At 64.9% G+C, this 20,655-nt stretch overlaps 1 protein-coding gene across 6 annotated transcripts in view; it reads right to left on the bottom strand.

Moving 5' to 3' along the window:
* TSNARE1 (t-SNARE domain containing 1) overlaps positions 1-19,937 on the bottom strand; it is a 68,536-nt gene extending 48,599 nt beyond the window's left edge. For 4 of the 6 annotated variants that reach the window (XM_037048631.1, XM_037048632.1, XM_037048634.1 and 1 more), the window contains exons 1-2: positions 19,816-19,937; positions 5,928-6,053 (exon numbers count right to left, since the gene is read on the bottom strand). In XM_037048631.1, the coding sequence (XP_036904526.1) occupies positions 5,928-6,015 (88 nt within the window). In that variant the 5' untranslated portion in view covers positions 6,016-6,053; positions 19,816-19,937. Of the gene's footprint in view, positions 1-5,927; positions 6,054-19,250; positions 19,602-19,769 lie in introns of those variants that run through there. The other 2 variants (XM_037048629.1, XM_037048630.1) reach the window with 2 other exon arrangements.
* Between the last annotated feature and the right edge of the window lie 718 nt (positions 19,938-20,655).

The following is a 20,655-nucleotide window of genomic DNA, read 5'->3' on the forward strand; positions in this document are numbered from 1 at the left end:
CCCTCAGACCTCAGCTGGAAAAGATGAGAAGCAGAACGGAGCCAAGAGGAGAAGCGAACGAGCCCACAGACCCCTGGCCCGGAGCTGTCGTCTCGCAGTGACTGGCAGAACAGGTCGGCAATCAGGGTGCACAAGGTGACATCGGCACCCGTCAGCTCACTGACCAGCGTCCACGGGACCCCTGCCCACCAGCGGGATGCACGCCCTGCCCAGGGCACGAGGCCCGCAGCCGGGCCACGGCGGGGCTCAGACCCACAGCCCGCCCGCCTGCCTGTGTGGCAGCGAAAGACACACAGAAGGACACTGTCTGACCATAAGGGGCTTACCCTGGAAACCAGGAACAGAAAGCTGTCTGGAAATTCTGTTATGTGCAAATTAAACGACACATTTCCAAACAACCGTAAGCAAAAGGAGAAAGGGCAAAGCTAGAAACGCCTTTAACCGGGAGAAAACACAGCGCGTGCAGACCTTTGCAAGCCGAGCTGGCGCCGGGGAACGTGCACGGCGTGGAACACGCCGCGAAAAAGGCCCAATCTGCGATCTAACAAGAGCAGATCAGCCCCAAGGGAGGCGCGGGGAGTGAGTATCAGACGAGCAGAAATCAATCACATCGACACTAGATAGGACAAAAGCAATGAGATCAAGTCCGCTTTTTTGACACAATCAATAGAATTGATAGACTTACAGGCAGACTAATCAAGAACAGAACAGCGGAGACACAAATCAGCCACCTCGGGAACTAGCGAGCTCCCGCCCCCGAGCCGGCAGCAGCACACAGACAACACGGCGGGGAAGCTCCTCGAGAGACTCGAAGGACCACGGCCACCCTCGGGAAGGCACAGACGTGTGGGGAGCGGCGCAGCCTTCTCGGGACTGTGGTGCAAAATCTCCCCGTGGCAGACACACCAGGCTCCGAAGGCAGCGGGGGAACCTGGCCCAATGCTGAAGGGCAGAAGGGCACCCACAAGGCACACGGTCCCCCGGGACCCGGCGGCCCTGGACACGGCAGCCCAGCTGCAGACAGAAAGGAGACGTAATTCAAGGGGGCGGGATGGTCTCCAACCTGAGGCAGAGCAACTGGGTGCCCCCGAACCGCAGCCCAGAACTACCCCAACTGAACACTAACTCCACACAGGTCACACTGAAACATAGAAGCTAAAACTGCAACACTCTGGACACCGAAGGATCAAACGCCGAAGAAAATAACATCAAAACACACTGATTCTGACCTTCCAAAGAGACGCAGCTACGCACATCGGAGACAGGCAGAGCCAGAGAGAGGCAGCTAACCGCACAGTTCGTCCGGCAGGCGCCCCACACCCAGAACGGGCGGCCTGAACGCACAACAGGCAGACGCACGGTGACGGGCTCAGCACACAGCGCTCGGCGTCAGGGTCCCCGCACACAGCACCCGCGGGGCGGTGGGGTGGCCACGGTCACAAGGGCAGTCCCCCCACACCCCCCGCCCCAGTGAGCACAGGCAGAGGCGGAGCCTGCAGCGCGCCCACACGGGGCGGCCCGGCACCACCACTTTAGAAGAGTTTCCCATCTTCCTAAACAGCTACACATTCAGCACACGACCTGCAACCTGACTCGGGTACTTGCCACAGCCCCCCTGCAAAAAGGACGTCTGTCTATACAGAAACCTTCCACAGATGACAAGGCAGGGGGACAGAATGAGGCTGTGGACGTCCCCTCCTGAGCGGTCAAGGACGAACTACTGACATGCGCCACAGACAAGGCCAGCCCTGGACCGTGGGCTGAGGACACGACGGAGCCTTGGCCTCCTGCCCAGGACTCTCCACAAGGTGGGGTGGGGGACACGACATGCCTACCTGGTGGCCACCAGAAGCTAACAAGAGATAGAGGTCGAGCTGGGCGGGGAGCATGTGAGCGTTAGGAGGGGTGCGGGCAGTGGGCCCCGACGCCCTTCCCTCCACCCAGTGGGGGCAGTGCGGCTGGGCACCCCCTCCCTGAGTCCCCTGACAAAGCAGCACCCCCAGGAGGAGGGCTGAGAGGGGAGCCCCCATTCTCTGGTGCCCCCAACACACCCTGTAAAGAGAAGAGGACCAGCCATTTGGGGATTCACCTTTGCCCCTGACCAACCCCCCCTGCGCTCAGTGAAACAGAGCGGAAGCGGGCAGCACTCACCGAGGCCCCCCCCAGGCCGCCCGGTCCCATGCCTCCTGGGCACAGAGATGGTGGGGCTTCTTCCAAAAAGGTCCGAAGGGAAGAGCCAGCCTCCACTCCCCGCCCAGCTGCGCAGCTCCCACACGGCACCGCGGCCACTGCCTTATCTGCCGCTGCAGAACCCGGAATTGAGGTGATCAGCCCTGGTGGTGACGGTGTCAGGCGGAGGGCTCCGCACTGTGCACCCCCCTGCGCTTCACTGGGTCCTGAAGGCAGCTGCAGCGGTGACAGGCCGGCCGCCTGCCAGAGGGGCCCCAACAGGCATTCCCGGGGTGCTCCATGGTTGGCGCAGAGCCCGCAGCGCCCAGGTGGGGCCACTCTGTGACCGTCCCTTGAACTCGGTGACCCAGGAAGGCTGAGTGCACCACAGGTCACCCTGCGTAGGCCATGAGGACAGGTCGTGTCCGGACAAGAGCCAGGGGGTCGGGGCCTGGGCCAGTGCAGAGCAGCCCTGCGGGCAGGCCACTCCAGGAGGGGCCCCTGCTGTCCCCCTGCACAAGGGCTGAGGGACACAGGCTCCCGCACGTCACACTGGCTGGAAGGGACACAGCCAGGCAAGGCCCTGAGGGACAACAGCCACCCACTGCCCTGCCCGGGGCGGCAGCAGGCCCCATGCGGGCTGTCATCAGAGAGGGGGACAGGCCAGGCTGGCTGCAGGCCAGACACACATGTTGCTGATGCTGTCTTCTAAAGTCCGGCCCCGTCTCCAGGTCAAAGCCCAGGGGAGGGTTGGAAACGCCCCTGAGACCGGCTCCAGCACTCGCCCGGGGCCAGGGGGCCTGAAGAAGCGCGCATACCCCTCGTGTCCCCTGCTTCCCCATCCCACTCCCACTGCCAAGGGGGGCCACTGTCCCACAGACACAGTGGAGTGGACACAGCCGGCCCCAAGCACCGCCCTGCGTGAGGGCGGCCTGTGAGCCCAGGCCTGCCCACCTGGGTACTGTGGGTTTTGCAGCACCCACGCATCCCAGTCCTCGTGCACCCTGGCCGGGCACGGGCATGTCCAGGGCATGTCCAGGGCATGTCCTGAGGGAGCTGATGGGACCTGCTGCAGACCCGGGCTCCCAGCCAGTCCCAGGTGGTCGTGTGACCTGTGTGGGCAGGTTCCACACACACAAATCTGATGCCCGAGCATCGGGACATGGTGTGGAGACCATGAGGCCCTCATCCTCCTCCAGGGCCAGGTTGTGCGGCCCTGAGTGCTGTCAGGACCGCACACCACACCAGCATCTGGTCCCTGGAAATCTGGGCCCTGTTGCCCCACACAGCCCCAGACACCTGAAGGGGAGCCCACCAGATCTGCCCTCCTGAAGCAAGGGACCCTGGATCTTCGGGGGAGGTGCCCAGAGACCACCACGGCTGGCTGTTTCTGGTCACGAGAACAACGCACACGAGCCGGGAAGCACTGCCTCGCAGACAGTCCTGGGCAGCGACGGAGCCCGCAGGCGAGCACTGCAGCGGGCAAGAGTGCGGCGCGCACGGGGGCGGGGAGGCTGCACGGGAAGGCCGTGGACCGGCTCCGCAGTGTCCCCCAGGCCTGTTGCTGGAGATGCACGCAGAGGTGGCCTGGCGCTGCATCGCCACTGATCCCACAGTGGCCACCCTCCCGTCCCCATGGCAATCACTGCATGGTCCCCAGGGGGTGACAGCAGCATCCTGAATTCTCTCCCATAGACCACACCGAAGCCAGCACCTCTGCCACCTCCCCAGTGGCTTCCGCGTTCGGGGGTGGCCAGGCTGGACCCCGGGTGCCATGAGACACCTGCGTATCCCATCTCCCTCAGAGCTGGCCCGTCTCTGAGAGATTTGGGGGTTCCCCCCTTTTAGGGTTCTTTACGTGTCAATAACCTGCCATTTGGCTTTCTGCTGCACGTGTGACAATGCTTAGCATGAGAAGCCCATCCTTGGCTCTGCAGAGTCACCTGGATCACGTACACACAGGTGACACAGCTGCGCCTGCACCATGAGGGCCCCTCCGGTCCCCGCCCCAGCACCCCCCACCCAGCCTTCCAGGTCACATGGCAGGGAGGAGCGCAGGGGATTGGGATCACACCTGGGGTCCTGCAGCAGCCCCCTCTCAGCCACTGTCAGCAACGCGGGACCCTGTAGGTGCCCCTCTGAGAGCCGCAGTGCAGTCAGAGACCCCTGGAAAAGAGAGCTTGAAAACCGACGTTCTCCAGAGAGCCCCGGACGGTGGAGCTTGGCTCTCTGGGAAGGCAGTGCCTCTGTGCACACCGATCACACAGGAAAGAGGGACACGAACAGGACAGAAGACGGCGGCCCTGAGGGGGGCCAGGGGCAGCTGGAACCCCAGCACCCCACACGCCACCCCCGAGTCACGCTCACACCAGGGCTGCCCTACACGGCCTGAGCCCCACGACGCGAACGCTGAGGTGAACAGACCAGCGTCCAGAACAGCACCATGTAACAGGAGCGTCACCATAGCAAGTGGCGAGCTCGCCCTTTTGACAACTAGAGACACTCACTGCCCGTCCACACTCTTCCCTCCGAGAAAACAGCTCTTTGAGGGCCGGTTCTTCCCGAAACCCACCCAGGACACCATCGCCGCACCCGCTCCGCACGGCGGGAGGCCGCGGCAGCGCAGCACAAAGGGACAGGAGAGACGGTGGGAGCCGCGGAGACGCAGAGCACAGGCCCAGCCTCACACCGGCGACAGCAGGCACAGGGCCCGCGGACAAAGCCCACGCTCTGCAGGAGAAACCCGCCCCTTCCAGGCTCAGCCTCGGGGATGTGCCGCAAAGACAAAGGAGAACCAGGGAGCGTGGCACGAGGCTCGGGGACGCGCAGCCGTGTGGCTCCTGTGGGCCCATGGGTGCGGTGCTCTGGGACTCTGTGGGACCCATCCGGCCACCTAAGAAGGGGTCTCGCCCTGCAGGGACACGCCCTCGACGGAGGGAAGTGAGAGCAGAGCCGCCCACCCTGGGGCGGGGAGGCGAGCGCCAGGCAGCACCGGCGGGCCCCCAGCAGTGCCACCCCGGAGCCTCTGTCCCCAGCAGGTGCCCTCAGCAGAGCAAACCCACCGGGAGAGACGTTTATGGCCACCGGACACAGCCCTCACCACTGGACACACGGGACACCTGGCAAGTCACTGAGAACCAGACGGACTCGGGGAACCGCAGAATTGACGCAGGGAGAGGCCACACGCCCCACAAACAGCAGATGCCGGAGCTCTAACCCAGGGACCCGGGCCCATGCCCACACCGCCACCGCACGGTCGCCGACACGGGTGGGAGTGGAGGGAGGGTGCTGGGCACACGTCCCGGCCGGGGACATGGCGCCCACGGGCCCTCAGTGAGGCCCAGTGAGAGGGCCCCAGCGGATGACCACAGCTGCCCTCACAGGCGGACCAGGACAGATGCCAGGAGGCACTCTTGTCACCAACGCATGTTCAGCGAAAGGAAGGGGCACCTCTGTCCCCTTCCCCATCACCTGATCCTCCTGGGAGCCACACACACTGGCAACTCAAGCACAGACGGCCGCAGAATGAAGCCATGTAACCCCCTGAAGCAAGATCCCAGGCCAGCCAAACCAGGAAGAAAAGGGCTGACCGGGCCCAGCACCACAGCCCACCCCAGCTAGGCCAGTGCCACCCTGGTCACAGGCAGCAGCGTTCAAAGGGACAGAACCATGAATGGCCACCAACACGACACGACACAGCAGAGTCCTGCCCACTGCTGGTCTCTGCCCACACCCACTCGGCCGGCCGCTGTCATTACCAAGTGGCTGGTAGCCTTGTCTGGAGGGTCCCCCAAAAGGTCCGTGGCTCCCCAGCCTGCCACTGCCGGTGATGGACCCATAGGACATCTTCTCACAGAGGGCAGGGCCACCTTCCCGCAGAGCTGCAGGGACATAGAAACCGAGCAGAGGTTAGTGCTCAGGGCCCAAGCCGGACTTGCCGCCTCCTCGCCCCCACTGGCCCTGTGCCACACCTCCACCCGGCGAACCCCGGCTGGGGGGCCTCCTGTCCAGCGTCCCATGTGGAGACCCTGAGAACAGCCCTCCTGCAAAGGCCACGGTGGCCCCAGCCCCCCTGCTCTCCCCTGAGTGAGCCCGCCTGCCCACCCAGTCCTGGGACCGCGGGTCCCCGTCCACCCCGGCCCCCACTGTGCTGCCAGAGCTGAGTACTGCACTGGGCTGGGAACCACAGGTTCACGCCGCCTGCCGACACTCCGTCCCCAGCTCCCGCCTCGTGGGCCACCCAGGATGGCAGGCAGGCAGGGGAAGGGCACTACCCTAGCAGCCTGGACCAGCACTGGCCCTCTCCAGGCCTCAGTCCCCTCGGCAAGTGAGGGGACAGGAGGCCGGCCCCTCAGGGCTGCTGTGAGAAGAAAGATGTGCACCAGCACTCAGAACCAGGGGACAGACAGGCCCGAGCTCACTGCCAGGCTATGCCCACCAGTCTGCACTCCTGGGAACCGCTGCTCGGGTGGTGGGGGGTGGAGGGGCCATTCCCAGCATGGGAACTGCCACCTGGGGCCCTCCCATGTCACCAGTGTTCTTAGCGTGCCTGTGACCACACCACGGGGACCCCCGGGCCCGTGACCTTGTGCGTGGGAGGCCTTCCCCCGCACCGGTCTGATCTGCCACGTGCTGGAGACCTGGACGGGACAGGCGGAGCTTTGCACAGGCTGGACTGGGCTCCCAGCGCTTCCCAACACCTGCTCAGGGGGCAGGCCTGTGGCCAGAGGGAGCAGCACAGGGGCAAGGAGAGGCCCGGGCCCCACTCTGCCCCCCATGTGGCCCGTGCCACCCAGCCGTCCAGGGCAGGACCCTGACATCCGAGTCCCCGGCCAGGACTCATCAAGGACCCCAAAGTTTGTGCAGATCCTGGCCATCGCGACCTGCTGCGTCAGAACCCAAAACGGAGTTTGTAAAGAACATTCAATCACTTAAAAAGCAACCGTGTATGCCCGTCACCTGTTAACATAAGTAACACCGCTCCGCCAAACAGACCCCCGCTTCCCCGCACCAGCCACACAGGGAGGACAGCAAGTGTGTCCCAGCTGGTGAGTCCAGGTGGGCTGAGCAGACAGACTGCCTTCTCAACCCGGCCTCCCATGCACTGGCCCGGGGCGGAGCCTCCGAGGAGACCGGGCCACTGCAGGGAGCTGGCCGAGGGAGGGGCTCGGGCACCCCCAGGGGTCCTCAGAGCGCACGCATGGAGAATCTGGAGAACCGGATGGGGTCTCCAGGAAGGGCCTCTCAGAGAACACAGACGCGCACTGAAGAACTGACACTCGGGGGCGTGCGGAGCCCAGTGCAAAGGTGGAGGGTGAGTGGGAGAAGTGCCCCGGGAAGCAGACAGAGAGAAGGGACAGCAGTGACCTTCAGGCTCAGCCAGGCTCCTGCGTACAGGGACACGATTTGAGGAGAACACCCAGCACGGGACACCCTGAGCTCGGCGGGAGCCGGGGAGCTTGATGGGAGCTGGGAAATTCACAGCCACGGGCGGGCAGAGGGCATGACCCGGTCTTGAGCCAACACAACTTCAGGACCCGAGGATGCGGACAGCGCCCAAGGAACCAGCTCGGCCCTGCAGGTGGCTGGTGGGGGGGGTGGGCAGGGCACCCCTCCCAGGAGAGTGCTCAGGAGACACCCCCTGTGGGGCCCACCTAGGACACGGCAGGCAGGACTGCCCGAGGCAGGGGACAGACAAAGGACCAGGGCAGAGGCTCCCCCCAGGCCAGGGGGGCAAGCGGCAGAGCGGGGTGGCAGAAGGTTCTAGAGACACCCACTGAGGAAGCTGAGATGACAGGCCCTCAGTGTGAAGGAGGTGCCAGTGGAGGGCTGTGGGCGGCGCTGCCGGAGCTCCCGTGAAACACGACGCACGGAAAACACACGAGAAAAGAGGGCGGACGGGCTCCAGGGAAGCCGGCCAGGCAGGAAAGGACGCAGCAGCTGGTCCGCACTCCCAGCTCCGCTCCCCGCAGGGCGCAGGGTGTGATGGGGAAGCCACGCCCCCGCAGCGTGCCACCACCTGTACCCGTGTAGAGTACCAGTGGGCATGAGCACATATGTGCGCATGTAAGGCGTGTAGGTGATGTGTGTAGCTGTGTGCGCGTGAGGCGTGTGCTGATGCAGAGCAGCAAAGAATGACCGCTTCTTCCTGATTAATCGCATAGAACTCATTTATTCTCTTTCTGAACTTGTTGCATCTGTAATTTTAAGTAGCGAAAGGTCATTTGTAAACTCCAGGGAAGCTGCCATCTGGAAAGATCCATGTGGAATCACGGCAGGTGTCTCCTCAAGCACCCTCAGCTCTCAGGAGGGCGTCCTGGGGTCAGGCGGGCCGCTGGCAGGGGCAGGGACCCAGGCAGATGGGGCCCAATTCCATAGACACGGCCCGCACACCCACTGCACGCCGGGCTGCGGCCACCATGGACAAGGTGGGCCCAGCCCTGGAGACCTGCGCGTTATCGGGAGTCAGCCGGAAGGCACGGGACAAGGGCTCCACAGGAGCTTGGGTGCAGGGACCTGTGGGTGCAGAGACCTGTGGGTGCAGAGACCTGTGGGTGCAGAGACCTGTGGGTGCGGCAGGAGCCCCCAGAAGAAGCCGAGGGACCTGAGCAGCAGCAAGGGGGGCAGCCAGCTGGGTCTGACAGCAGAGGGGCAGGGGCAGCAGGGGTGAAGGAGAGGCCAGGGCCAGCTGGAGGGAGTGATGGAAGCTGGGGGGGCAAAACCAGGGACCCGTGCAGCCCGAGAGGCCCAGTGTGCCTGGCCATAGGCAGGGCAGTTGGGAGGGACAGGGGGGCAAAGGCAGAGCAGGCAGCAATGGATGGCACACAGCCACATCCAGAGGGTGTGCCAGGCAGGGTCCCAGCACACCAACCCCCTGACCAGCCATCTCGCTTGGCTGTGCCTGGAGCGTGGGGCCCACCTCCGGGCCTGCACGGCCCAGCAGAGGGTGCTACCGGGAAGGGAAACACCAGCACCTGTCCCCTCCTGCTGCCCAGTGCCCCACCTGGCTGGCCACACTGGAGTCCCTGGCCTGTTCCCAACTGCCAGGAGACCACCTGGGGCACTCGGCTGCCAACCAGACCCCAGGCTCCCTGGGCCCTGTGCCCAGGCTGTGCCCCCACCTCCGCCCAGCCGCTCCAGTCCATCCGCCACCAGCCAGGCTGTGCCCTCACTTCTCACCCACACAGTCCCCTGGCAAGGGCGGGCTAGGGCCACAGTGGAGCCAGGCGAGGAAGAAGGAGGGGCAGCTGGACAAAGGCTGCAGGAGCGCTGGCAGCCAAGCAGGCGGAAGCCACAGCAGGGCCAGGCCAGAGGGCTGGGCGGATGCTGATGAGCGGCGGTGCCCGGATGGCCCCATACTGCCCCACACTGCCGGACCGCGGTCACAGGAACAGCGTCTGCTCCCAAGGAAACCGCCTACTGAGCCGCTTCCGAGGCCACCCGCCGGGGCTGCCCGCCTCCTCCGGCCTCCTGACTCAGGCTGGCGCCTGGTGCTTGCCAGGGCACCACCCCCGAGGCCTGATGGGAGCATCTGTGGTGTTCTGCCCAGGTCCTGTCTGGGACAGCAGAGGAAGTGCCGGTGCCAGGGAAGCCCCCCCAGGACAAGGCCCCCAGGCCCTAGGTCGGGGAGCAAAGAACCAGCCAGGCTGGACGCAGTGGCCACGGCTCCAGGCCCCATATTGGGGCTAGGCCAGGGCCCGGGATGGGGGCCAGGCTCTGGCCCCCATCCTTCAGGGAACAGGACGGTGACTCAGCTGAGCTCACTCTCCAGAGGCCAGGCCCCTGCAGCCAGGCCACAGGGTGTCAAAGCGAGGGGAGGCTGCAGGGAGGCAGGAAGCCCTGGGCAGCGCTGCTCCCCGGGACGGGGAGAGGACCACAGTGAGGCACAGGCCCTGCTGCCTGCCCGGCTGCGCAACCCCTAAGGGTGCGACACAGTGAGTCAGTCGCTCAGTCCCTCCAGCTGGACTGAGGCCTTGGGGACCCAGAGTCCCCTCCACTGTCAGCTACCATGACTTCCACCACTGTCAAGATGTTTCAGCCACACGAAAGTGACCTTGGGGCGGCACCATGAAAACCCTGGAAAAAGGTCATCACATCCCAGAAGGCCGGACACAGGAGCGAGGCCCAGCCTGGGGCCACGGCACCCTGTCCTCGGGTTGCCCCCGGGAGGCCCTGGCAGCTCACCCCATGACGCTGCTGCAGGCCCACGGAGCCAACCCGTGCTGGATGGGGCCTGGGGGCCCGGCACAGGGCGAGTCCCCAAACACCATGAGCTCCTGCCCCCTGGCCCTGGGGGCCACAGGCCCATTCTGGGTGCTTCAAACACCTTGCAGAGCTTGAGGGCACCCACCATGGACATCTGCCTCCAGTTGCCAAGGCTGCCCTGGAGGGACCTGGCCCACGCTGGATAGGCAGCAGCTGACCTGTGCCTGTGGGGGCGGGGCACTGCCACTGTGGACCTGCCCGAGATGCTCCCACCTGGGAAAGAGAGGCTGGGCTGGCAGAGGAGGGGCAGCCCCTGGCAGCACAGGCCCTGGGGTGGCACCAACACCCCTGCACTGTAGGGCTTTCCAGGCGGGCCTGGACGCAGCCAGTCTGCACGGCCGGCCCCTGGGCAGGTCCGCCGGCCAGCCCGTCACCACGAACACAGCAGGGCGTCTCAGAGCCCAGCCCCTGAACGAGCACAGCAAGCCCTTCACGATGAAACAGTGAAGTCACCTGCATCCAGGACACACAGGGTCATGGCCGGGCGGCCTCCTGAAAGCAGGTGTCTGCTTCCACCCCACCCCGCACATGGCGCCCCAACACCAGGGACACCACTCATGCCCACCGGCCCAGGTCAGGAGTCAACTGAGGAACTCCGGCGCACGAGGAGAAGGGGTACAGCGGGCGGTTGGAGGCCCTGCCGCCTCTCTCTGCCTCCCCTCCCCGGGGGCTGGGGGGCCACAGGCCAGAGCTGTGCCCTGCTTGCTCCTTACTGGACGGTGTCAGGGAGCCAGGAGACCGCAGACAACACCAGGTCTGAGTCCCCACTCTGCGCCTGACTGGCCACACGGCCTTAACAAAGTTCCTCCCCACCCCCCAGGGTCCAGGAAAGAGGGACTTTGAACAGAGAGCGCATGGGGGGGGGCACAGGAGCACTCACTGCACCCCCCACCCTGAAAGTGCAGGGGTGGCCCAAGCCCCAGTGCCGACAGAGGACACGCCAGAACCCCCACAGACACCGCAGCAGGGGGTCCACCCCCCCTCGTGAAGAAGTGGCTGCAGGCCACCCACACGGAGTCCGGGGACAACGAGGCCGCCCATTATCCAAGACCCACAGGGAAAAGGGGTTCCCAGGCCTTCAGCCAAAGCGGCCCCTGCACATGGCCAGAGGGCGGTACTGGGTGCAGCTGCTGGGGTGCCCTCTTCCCATAACACGCTGCCTCCAAGAGCCAGCCAGCCGAGCCGGGGCCTCTGGGGACACAGAGAGGACAGGCACCAGGCACCAGTCGAGAGGCGAGCTTTCTTCTCCCTCCGTGGGGCATTGGCTGCAGGCCGGGCCAGTCCCCACCACAGGGACCAGGGCCCCACCCTCACCTCCCAGCAGTGCACCCGGGGGAGTCCCTAAGTCACAGAGCTCCAGCCGAGCCTGCGCCAACGCTTAGGCCACCACCCCCTCACAAGCCACGCCTGCCTCCCTGTCCACACGCAGGCCGCGCGCCCGGCCCCACGCACGCATACGCCGTCTGGGGGCTGCAGTGACACACACGGGGCATTGTCACAGCAACTGGAACACCACGGCAGGCAGGACACCAGAGCGCACCCCAGGCCCTGGAGGGCGGAGCTCAGAATGGGCCACAAAGCAGGGGTGGGGACAGGGCACCAGCCATGCACGCCCTTCTCCTTGCTCTCCCCCCACTGCACTCCCCCACCTCCCATCACCAGGAAGCCACCAGGAAGCCACGATTTGGGCCCAGCTCTGCCTACCACCAGGCTGCCTGCTTGTCAGCCCGCAGCTCTCCCAGAAGGCACGGCTGAGGGACAAGACAATGGGGCCTGCATTTTGTGATGCAGGGGTGGGGGCTGCACCTGAGCTGGGGAGCCACGACCCTATCTGCCTGAGCACACAGCCCCACCAGACAGCCTGGCCTTCGGGAGGGAATGTGCAGACCAGCCCCCACGGAGCAGCCCCAGCTGAGGGGGGGCCGACCCCCAACCCACAGCAACTCCCCACATCCTTCCCTGGCCACCTGCCCTCCACAGGTGCCAAGCTCAAGGCCAGGCCAGCGGCTGGCACACAAGGGGAGCCCCACGCACCCAGGCGCTCACCCCAGAGGCTTGAGAAGGGAAAGGACCCAAAGGACAGAGGAGTCCCAGGATGGGCACCCCAACCGCTCAGCAGCCTTGGAGCTGTCCGCGGTGCTGAGCACCACAGCCCTGTGCCACCTGGCAAGCTGTGCCCTGGCCCCTCTCAGCACCTCTGGGGTCCCCTGCCACCTGGCCCGGAGCCAATCCTGCCAGGACTGGTGGCCCCTCTGTCCCCACAGAAGGGAGCAGAAGTCTGGAGGAGCACCCACTAAGTGCCTACTGTGTTAAGTCCTACTGTGCACACACACTGCAACAGCCGTTCCAACCCCAGAACCCTCTGCTTCATTCCCACAGCTCCTGGAGTCCACAGCGTGCGAGGAAGCTGACTTCGAGTACCAACATCCATTCTCAGGGTTTCTCCTACTTCCTCTACAAAGCACTTGAGGATGATGAGGTTGACCCCAAAAATAACCAAGCAATAAATTTAAGAGCCCCCACTTCATATGAGAGAAAGTAGAAAATGGGTACAATCCGAAGTCCTCCAAGTACAGCTGAGGCTCCCAAGAGCCTTGGCAACCAAGCAGAACCCCCCAGGTGGGAGTACAGTGACATGCACATGGTGAGGGGACGGTGTGGCAGTGCGGGTCTCCGAGAGCACCTAGACATCAGGGCTGACCCTGTGCGTGACACCTTCCCCCCCACCACCACTGAGCTGCAGACCTGGGCGGGGGCTCGGGAGGAACTGGGACCGCAGCGTGGCTCCCCCAGGAAAGCGTCCGAGGCCGAGGAGCCTTCCCGGGGCAGAGGGAAAAAGCACCACCAAGGGCAGAGACAATGGAAACCAACAGACTGAGGTCAGAAGAAACTAAACCAGGAGGGGAAGAAAGCGGGCAGGCCTCCGGTTGCCCCAAGGCCACAGTCACCGTCCGAGCTGGCGGCCTGGGCTCCACGGGACATTCTGAGGACACTGGTCTCAACCCAGGAGGCCAGCAGCACACACATGGTCCGCCAGGCCAGGGCACTGCGGGTGGGGACACAGACCGGCACGGCTGCGGGGGACAGTGCACAGGCTCCTCAAAACTGGAAACCAGGCCTCCACCACTNAGCACTTGAGGATGATGAGGTTGACCCCAAAAATAACCAAGCAACAAATTTAAGAGCCCCCACTTCATATGAGAGAAAGTAGAAAATGGGTACAATCCGAAGTCCTCCAAGCACAGCTGAGGCTCCCAAGAGCCTTGGCAACCGAGCAGAACCCCCCAGGTGGGAGTACAGTGACATGCACATGGTGAGGGGACGGTGTGGCAGTGCGGGTCTCCGAGAGCACCTGGACGTCAGGGCTGACCCTGCGCGTGACACCTTACCCCCCCACCACCACTGAGCTGCAGACCTGGGCGGGGGCTCGGGAGGAGCTGGGACCGCAGTGTGGCTCCCCCAGGAAAGCGTCCGAGGCCGAGGAGCCTTCCCGGGGCAGAGGGAGAAAGCACCACCAAGGGCAGAGACAACGGAAGCCAACAGACTGAGGTCAGAAGAAACTAAACCAGGAGGGGAAGAAAGCGGGCAGGCCTCCGGTTGCCCCAAGGCCACAGTCACCGTCCGAGCTGGCGGCCTGGGCTCCACGGGACATTCTGAGGACACTGGTCTCAACCCAGGAGGCCAGCAGCACACACATGGTCCGCCAGGCCAGGGCACTGCGGGTGGGGACACAGACCGGCACGGCTGCGGGGAACAGTGCACAGGCTCCTCAAAACTGGAAACCAGGCCTCCACCACTCGGCCCAGCGCCCACCACTGAGCATCTGTCCAGCAGAACGGACACTGGGGTTTCAAAGGGACACCCCCAGCCCCAAGCCCGCCCCGCACTCGCAGTAGCCACAGCACGGGAAGGAGAGGAGGGTTCTGGGGCTACACAGGGCCTCCCGGGCATGGCCTCGGGGCGGTCAGCCTGCTGCCGTGGAGAGAAGGCTGACGCCAAGCGGTCCACGCACGTGGGGCGTCGACACAGTCAAGGGCGTGAGCCAGAGAGCAGCAAGGTGGTGGGGGGGGCCAGATGAGTAAACTCCACGGGCCCGCAGCCAACAGGCCACACGCCATGCACACTTCCCACACTGAGAGGCGGCTCTCGGGCCACGTGCCCCCTCGCAGTGAAGGCCGGCTCTAAAACCCTGGCCGCCGTGGCTGTGCAGGGCACGAGGGAACGAGGCCCGGCCGCCAGAGGGGGAGGGCTCACACTTCCGTGTCGGCGCCGGTCAGTGAGGGTGCGACGCCCAGGAGACGGAGGCCAGACGCACCCCTCCCACGCAGGGACAGGAGACTGAACTTCAGAAGGGGAACAGGGCGGGCTGCAAGGGAACATGGGGTTTCTCTTTAAACTTGAGGAAAAGAAGCTCTTGCTGACTGCGACTAGAAACCCAACGCCACCCCGCCACCCGGTACCGGTCGATGAACTCGACTCCATGAAAGCCACCACGTGGCAAAACTGTAACAGTGACAAAGCAGGACGCAAACGACCTGAATTCATCAGCAGGAAAGAGCTGACTTCCACAATCCACGGGGAAAGGGTCGAGAATGCAGCTTTCGAAGACGAGCAAGCGCGGAGAAGGAAAGGCCAATGGCTCTGCGCTGCACCGAGGTACCAAACTCAGCCACAGTGACAGTGGCCACACCCTCGCCTGGCTGAGCCTGACCACGCCCTGCAAGGGGACGACAGGCCGGTGCGTCCCCTCTACCGAACGGCACAGGAACAAAGCTACTGGCTCTGTGACTGGCAAAGACAGAGGAGAACCGGAGTTCCCACTGGGTCCTCAGAGCGCCCCTGCCTGCCCAGCACCCGCCACACCAGCTCCCTGAACAGGACCTGGGGAGCAGTGAGGGGCACACTGGCTGTGGTGAGGCCCAGGCGGGTCACCGGACTCTCCCAGCCACCCTCTCCCTCTGCTCTGAGCAGCAGGTGCCACTGGTGTGCAGCGCCTGCTCAGGGCCGGGCCACCCCTGCGGTCAATGCCCCTCAGCCCTGCCAGCCACCTGGGCACGGGGAGGCGGCCCCAACTCCTCAGAGGCTGCTGCCTGGGGACAGCCCCAGCTTGCACAAGTGTTTATGGAGCACCTGCTGTGTGCACTTCCTGTCCTGGGGCCACAGGGACAGAAAAGGCACAGGTGACTTGGGTAAAGTACAGGGGGGACCCAACACTGACAACCACGAGGTGACAAAGGACCTGCCCCATGAGGCTGTGCCAGTCTGCAGCCCTCCCGGAGCCTTGACTCCTGAAGCCAGAACAAACAGGAGAGGCTGGCCAGGGTGCCGGCCCCCCAGGCCCTGAAGACCCCACAACCCCCAGGCCCCACAGGCTTCCACAGGGCCCCCTCGCCTGGTGTGGGGCGCCGGGCCTTCTCGGCAGGGGCAGAGAGCCGGCACCCAGGGCAGCTGACACACAGGCCCCACAGGTCAACCAGGGGCCGAGAATACAATCAGGTCGAATCTCCAGGAGCTGCAGACGCCCAGGGCGGGAGGCAGCTCTATGAGCACAGGCAGTGCCAGCGACCCCAGAGCGAAGTAGGAAGAGCCCTCCCCGACCGCAGCAGCAGACCCCCTCCCCGCAGCCACCCCCAGCAGGCCTTGAGTCCATTCGCACCTCAGCTGTGGGTGCCAGGGGGCAGGGAAGGAGGGCGGCCTCGTGGGAAGGAGCCAGCTCCTCGAGCGCTGCCTCTGAGCCACGCCGCAGAGGCTGGTTCTAGGCCTCCAGTAGTTTTCAAAGGACATCCCTTGCCAAGTACTTGGCTAGAACAGACTGTGGACCCAGGGGAGGGCAGCCAAAGGTGCTGGGTGCAGGCAGTGGGCGTGCCCCGCCCCCCTCTGGCCAGCTCTGGCCAGCACAAGTTGTCCTCGCAGAGCTACGACACCCCCCACCATCCCCTGGTGACCTCCCACCCTGTACCCTTCACCAGTACCCTGCACCCCCCGAGTCTAGCTCCCTGGCCAGTGCAGGCTCAGGCTGCGCACTCCAGACCACAGCCAGGGTCCGGCTTGGGGGGGGGGGCAAGAGGGCAGGCAGGAGGGCAGGCAGATGGGCTCCGGCACGACACCTGCCCCCAACCCTGCAAATGCTCGGCCGCTCCGTGACCAGACGCACCGCCCAAGTCAGGGAGAGCCAGCAAGGCCCCGAGGCGGCTCCTTCTACCCACGTGTCATCCAGCCTTACCAGGCCCACCCTCCCATCTCGGTGACGAACGTCACACTTCCTGACCTGGACCAAGCACTGTCCGGTCATGTCCTCCACGACTCAGGTGACACCCTACCTACGTAAAGTGCGGCCGGCCACATGGGTAAGGCCAACAGGAAGCGTGATGGCAGGAACACCACTTTGGGTAAGCTCTGTCACAACCCCTTACTCCAACACACTGGCACTGGGTGCTCACCAGTTCGGTGAGCAGCTGGACGTGACGCAGCTCCCCGCGGGAGCTGGGCAGACAGGGCAGGGGCAGACAGGGCAGACAGGGCAGGGGCAGCTGTGGCAGTGCTCCGGAGCCCCAGCCTGGGGCACGGAGGGAGCCTTCGCCAAGCCCCAAAGCCCCTCACCTGAGCAGAGGGACCAGTGCCCTAGCAGCCCCTGGCCAGCCTCAGCACACCCAAAGAGGACGAGGACATCCTGGGCAGAGTGCAGACACGCCTGCACAACTCCACAGTGATGGCTGGAGGCAGCGTCCCTGTTCCCCCTCAGTTCCGCTCACTCTCTTCCCTCTGGCCTCGCCAGCCCCCTGCACGGGCCCAGTACACACTCAGGAGCCAGGCAGCGCAGGACAGTGTGCAGGAACGGATGCTCAAGCAGGGGGCCTCCCTCAGAGCACCAGCAAGGCTGTCCTTTGCATAGAGCAGCCTCGAGAGAATGTGATGAATTACCGCTGCCTGAGCCTCACGGGAAATGCCACTGGCAGCAAATAACACAGTCAAAGCGAACCCTGCAGCCCCAGGCAGGCCTGTGCACAGGAGGAGAGACGGAACAGTCTGAGCCCTGGCCACCTGGTCAGGTATCCTGACACCAGCCAGCGCAGCAACTGCCTGACCTCCTGTGACGCCTCCAAACATCGGGTGGTGGAGCAGACAGCATCTCAGAGCTTCGAAGTTAGGGGACCGGGGGAGCTCACTCCTCGGAGCCTTGGGTCCTGCTGTGATACGGTGCCAACAGGCCCTCCCCCAGGTCACAGTCCACGTGGCCTGAGGTGCTGACCCTAATTGCTCAGAACAGGGCCCAGCACCCAGGCAGCTGTGTGAGTGTGCAGGTATACCAGCACCATCACCCCCAGAATGTCCACCCCTCTCTGGTGGACCACACGCCTGGCTACCCGGCCGGGCTCAGACCCCAAACCCGGGGAAAGCCATCCCGGGACCTTGCAGCACCTGGTCCTGGTCACGAATGGCTCCACGGCCCCTTGTCAGTCTCAGTCTCTTCTCTGCAAATAGAGGGGAGTCCCATCACCCTGGCTCAAGCTCTCCGCATGCCGAGGGGACCCCTCAGCACGCACAGGCCTCACCACCTCCTCTTCACCAGCTCTTACATCCAGTCCATTCGTCAAGGCCTGCCAGGTGCCCACGAGGCTCCAGATGCCGGGCCAGGGGCTCAGACACAGGGTGACCGAGACAGAGGCCCCCTCGCCCAGCCATGGTGGGAGGCAGGCACAGCCGGCACCGGGGCAGTGCCGAAAGGTGAAGCCAGCATGCGGGGCCATGGCCAGGGGTATAAATGGGGGGACCCACCCCAGGGGTGGCAGGGGACAGAAGGGCTTCCAAAGACACGTCAGGAGAACAAGGGTCTGGTATCAACACACACACACACGTGAGAAGACACGTGGGACGTGCAAGAAGCAGGACTTCTGCACTGACACAGCCCACAAAGCACACCGCAGAAGACAAGGCTGGGGCGCAGGAAGGAGCCAGAGCCCAGCCTTCGCTCGCAGGAGGCAGGGAAGGACTTGAGGACACGGCCCACCCCTGACCCGTGAGCCCCCAGGTGGCAGTTCCTGTGCCTCGGCACCCACCCCAGGACTGCAGAGGAGCAAGCGCCCAGGTGAGGTGCCTGGACACGGCCAGGGCAGCCAGGCCAGCAGAGGAGGGGAGATGCACTGGCGGTCTGACCGAAGCACCTCCTCCTCCAGGAAGCCTGCGGGGATTTGCTATCCTCCCACAGCCTTCTGCAATCACGACTTAGGTCCGACCTGCGCTGGCCCCCGAGGGCCTGCCCCACCCCGAGGACCCCTAGGCCCCCTCCAACCCACCCCACCCCTCCCCGGCCTCGGGCCTCGCGCCCTCTCGGCCAGCCTGCCTGGCCTTCGCTGACCTGCCCCGGCCGGGCAGGCACTTTCTGCACTGGGTCCCCACCAAGGACCTAGCTCCTGTCAGACCACACCATGCGAAAGCACTGATACAACCAGCCCAGTGCCCTGATACTGACGGCCTTCACCTGTCTCCTTCAGCCTCACACTTTGTCCACGCTGGGGTGCAGTGAGGAACTACTCCAGTGTCCGCCTCACAAGGACTAAAGATGAACCAGGACACAAGCAACAAGCAGTGGCCCTGAAATGCTGGACCGGGAAGGAGCAGGAACCTGAGACAGGAAACGCTGTAGGGAGAGGGTGGCCAGGAAAGCAAGCCAGACGCGCTCTGAGGATGGGGGAGCTCAGAGGACGGGCGTGGGCAGGCAAGGAAGGAAAGGGAGCCAGGTAGGCAGCGTGGCTGCAGGCCCCGCCGCCCAGCACTCTGGGGCCCAGAACGCCCTGGGATAGCCACAGTGTCCATACCTGTGCCACATAAGGCCAGTGGCCACCGCTGCGAGTGACATGGGGCTACTAACAGGACATCGGAGAGGAGGTACAAATCACAGCCACTTGGAAGCTCCTCAGGCGCGAGGCCCCAACCCTCAGTACCCGGAGGTACCTTTTAAGCCAAACTTGGAAAAAGAACAGGAAAGCGCAGAGGAAAGCGCACAGGGTCCGGCTCTTCCTGCAAGGCCGGTTCCCAGCCACTGTGGACTGGGAATCGACCCTGGCGCCCAACAGGTGGGCACTGGGGCCTCAGAGAATGTGCACGCCCACCGCCCGGGTACCGTGAGTGCTCACACCGCGGCGGGGGTCGAAATTCCCACCACTGGGTCCTGCGGCATTGCCCTAGGGGAGGCGGGGCCGGGGCGGTCCCGCCCCCTTTCACGGCGACCCCGCCCCCGCGGGCCTGCCCCACCCCGAGGACCCCTGGGCCCCGTCCAACCCACCCCGGCCTCGGGCCTCGCGCCCTCTCGGCCCGCCTGCCTGGCCTTCGCTGACCTGTCCCGGCCGGCTGACGTTGCCGCACTCCGCCGCCGCCTCAATGGGCCTGGGTCTCTCGCAGGCGTGCTCCCCGCGCTCTCAGCGGGAGAAGCATTGAGAGGGGCGGAGCCGACACTCAAACATCACGCGACGGCCCCTCCCCAGCCGGCCGAGCGCCGGGTAGCCAGGCACCCCCTGCCCCGTCCGGTCCGCCCCGACTCCTGGCGTCAGCCAATGGGCTGCCGGAGCTGTGGACACGTTGTGGGTTGTGTGCTCCCCGGACTACAAGTCCCAGAGTGTCCCGCGGGCAGCCGGAAACGGCCCGGGACCAGAACCAGATAGGCTGTAAGGCAGCCCCCACCAGCGCTCGCGGGTCGTCGGGGGCCCTGGAAGACTGTTCCTCACTCTCACACCCGAACCCCAGCCTCTCCCCATCAGTAGACGGGGTAACGGTGAAGGCGAAGTTAAACAAGGAGTGCGCAGGGCCAGGACTCACAGGCTATCCAGGAACGGGCTCCTGCCTGGCCCGATCCGACAGCGAAGGGTCAGAGCCAGAGGTGCCTGCTGTCACCTGCACTACACGGGGCTCCTAGCCCAGGGCCACCCTCCTCTGGAACCACTGTGCCCCTAGCCCTCCTGGTGACACACCATAGAAAGGGGCCTGGGAACCCAGGAAGGATCCTGAGGCCGGTGCCTGTGTGCCTGTGGGCCCGCACCCCACACGGTCATCTCTCTGAGCCTGCTTCCCCACAGGTGAACCAAGAGCCGCACCTGGGCAGGAGAAGGGCCCACACATGACCTAGATCCCCTTTATCCCTTCATGCCCTTTATCGTTCTCCCGTGCCAGGTGGCAGGCGGCCTTCGCCTGACTGCAGCTACTCTAGGCAGAGGCCTGCTGAGCTCC

This window comes from Sturnira hondurensis, unplaced genomic scaffold (assembly GCF_014824575.4).
Source record: "Sturnira hondurensis isolate 20B ecotype Veracruz unplaced genomic scaffold, ASM1482457v3 Scaffold0006413, whole genome shotgun sequence".
Classification (NCBI taxonomy): domain Eukaryota; kingdom Metazoa; phylum Chordata; class Mammalia; order Chiroptera; family Phyllostomidae; genus Sturnira; species Sturnira hondurensis.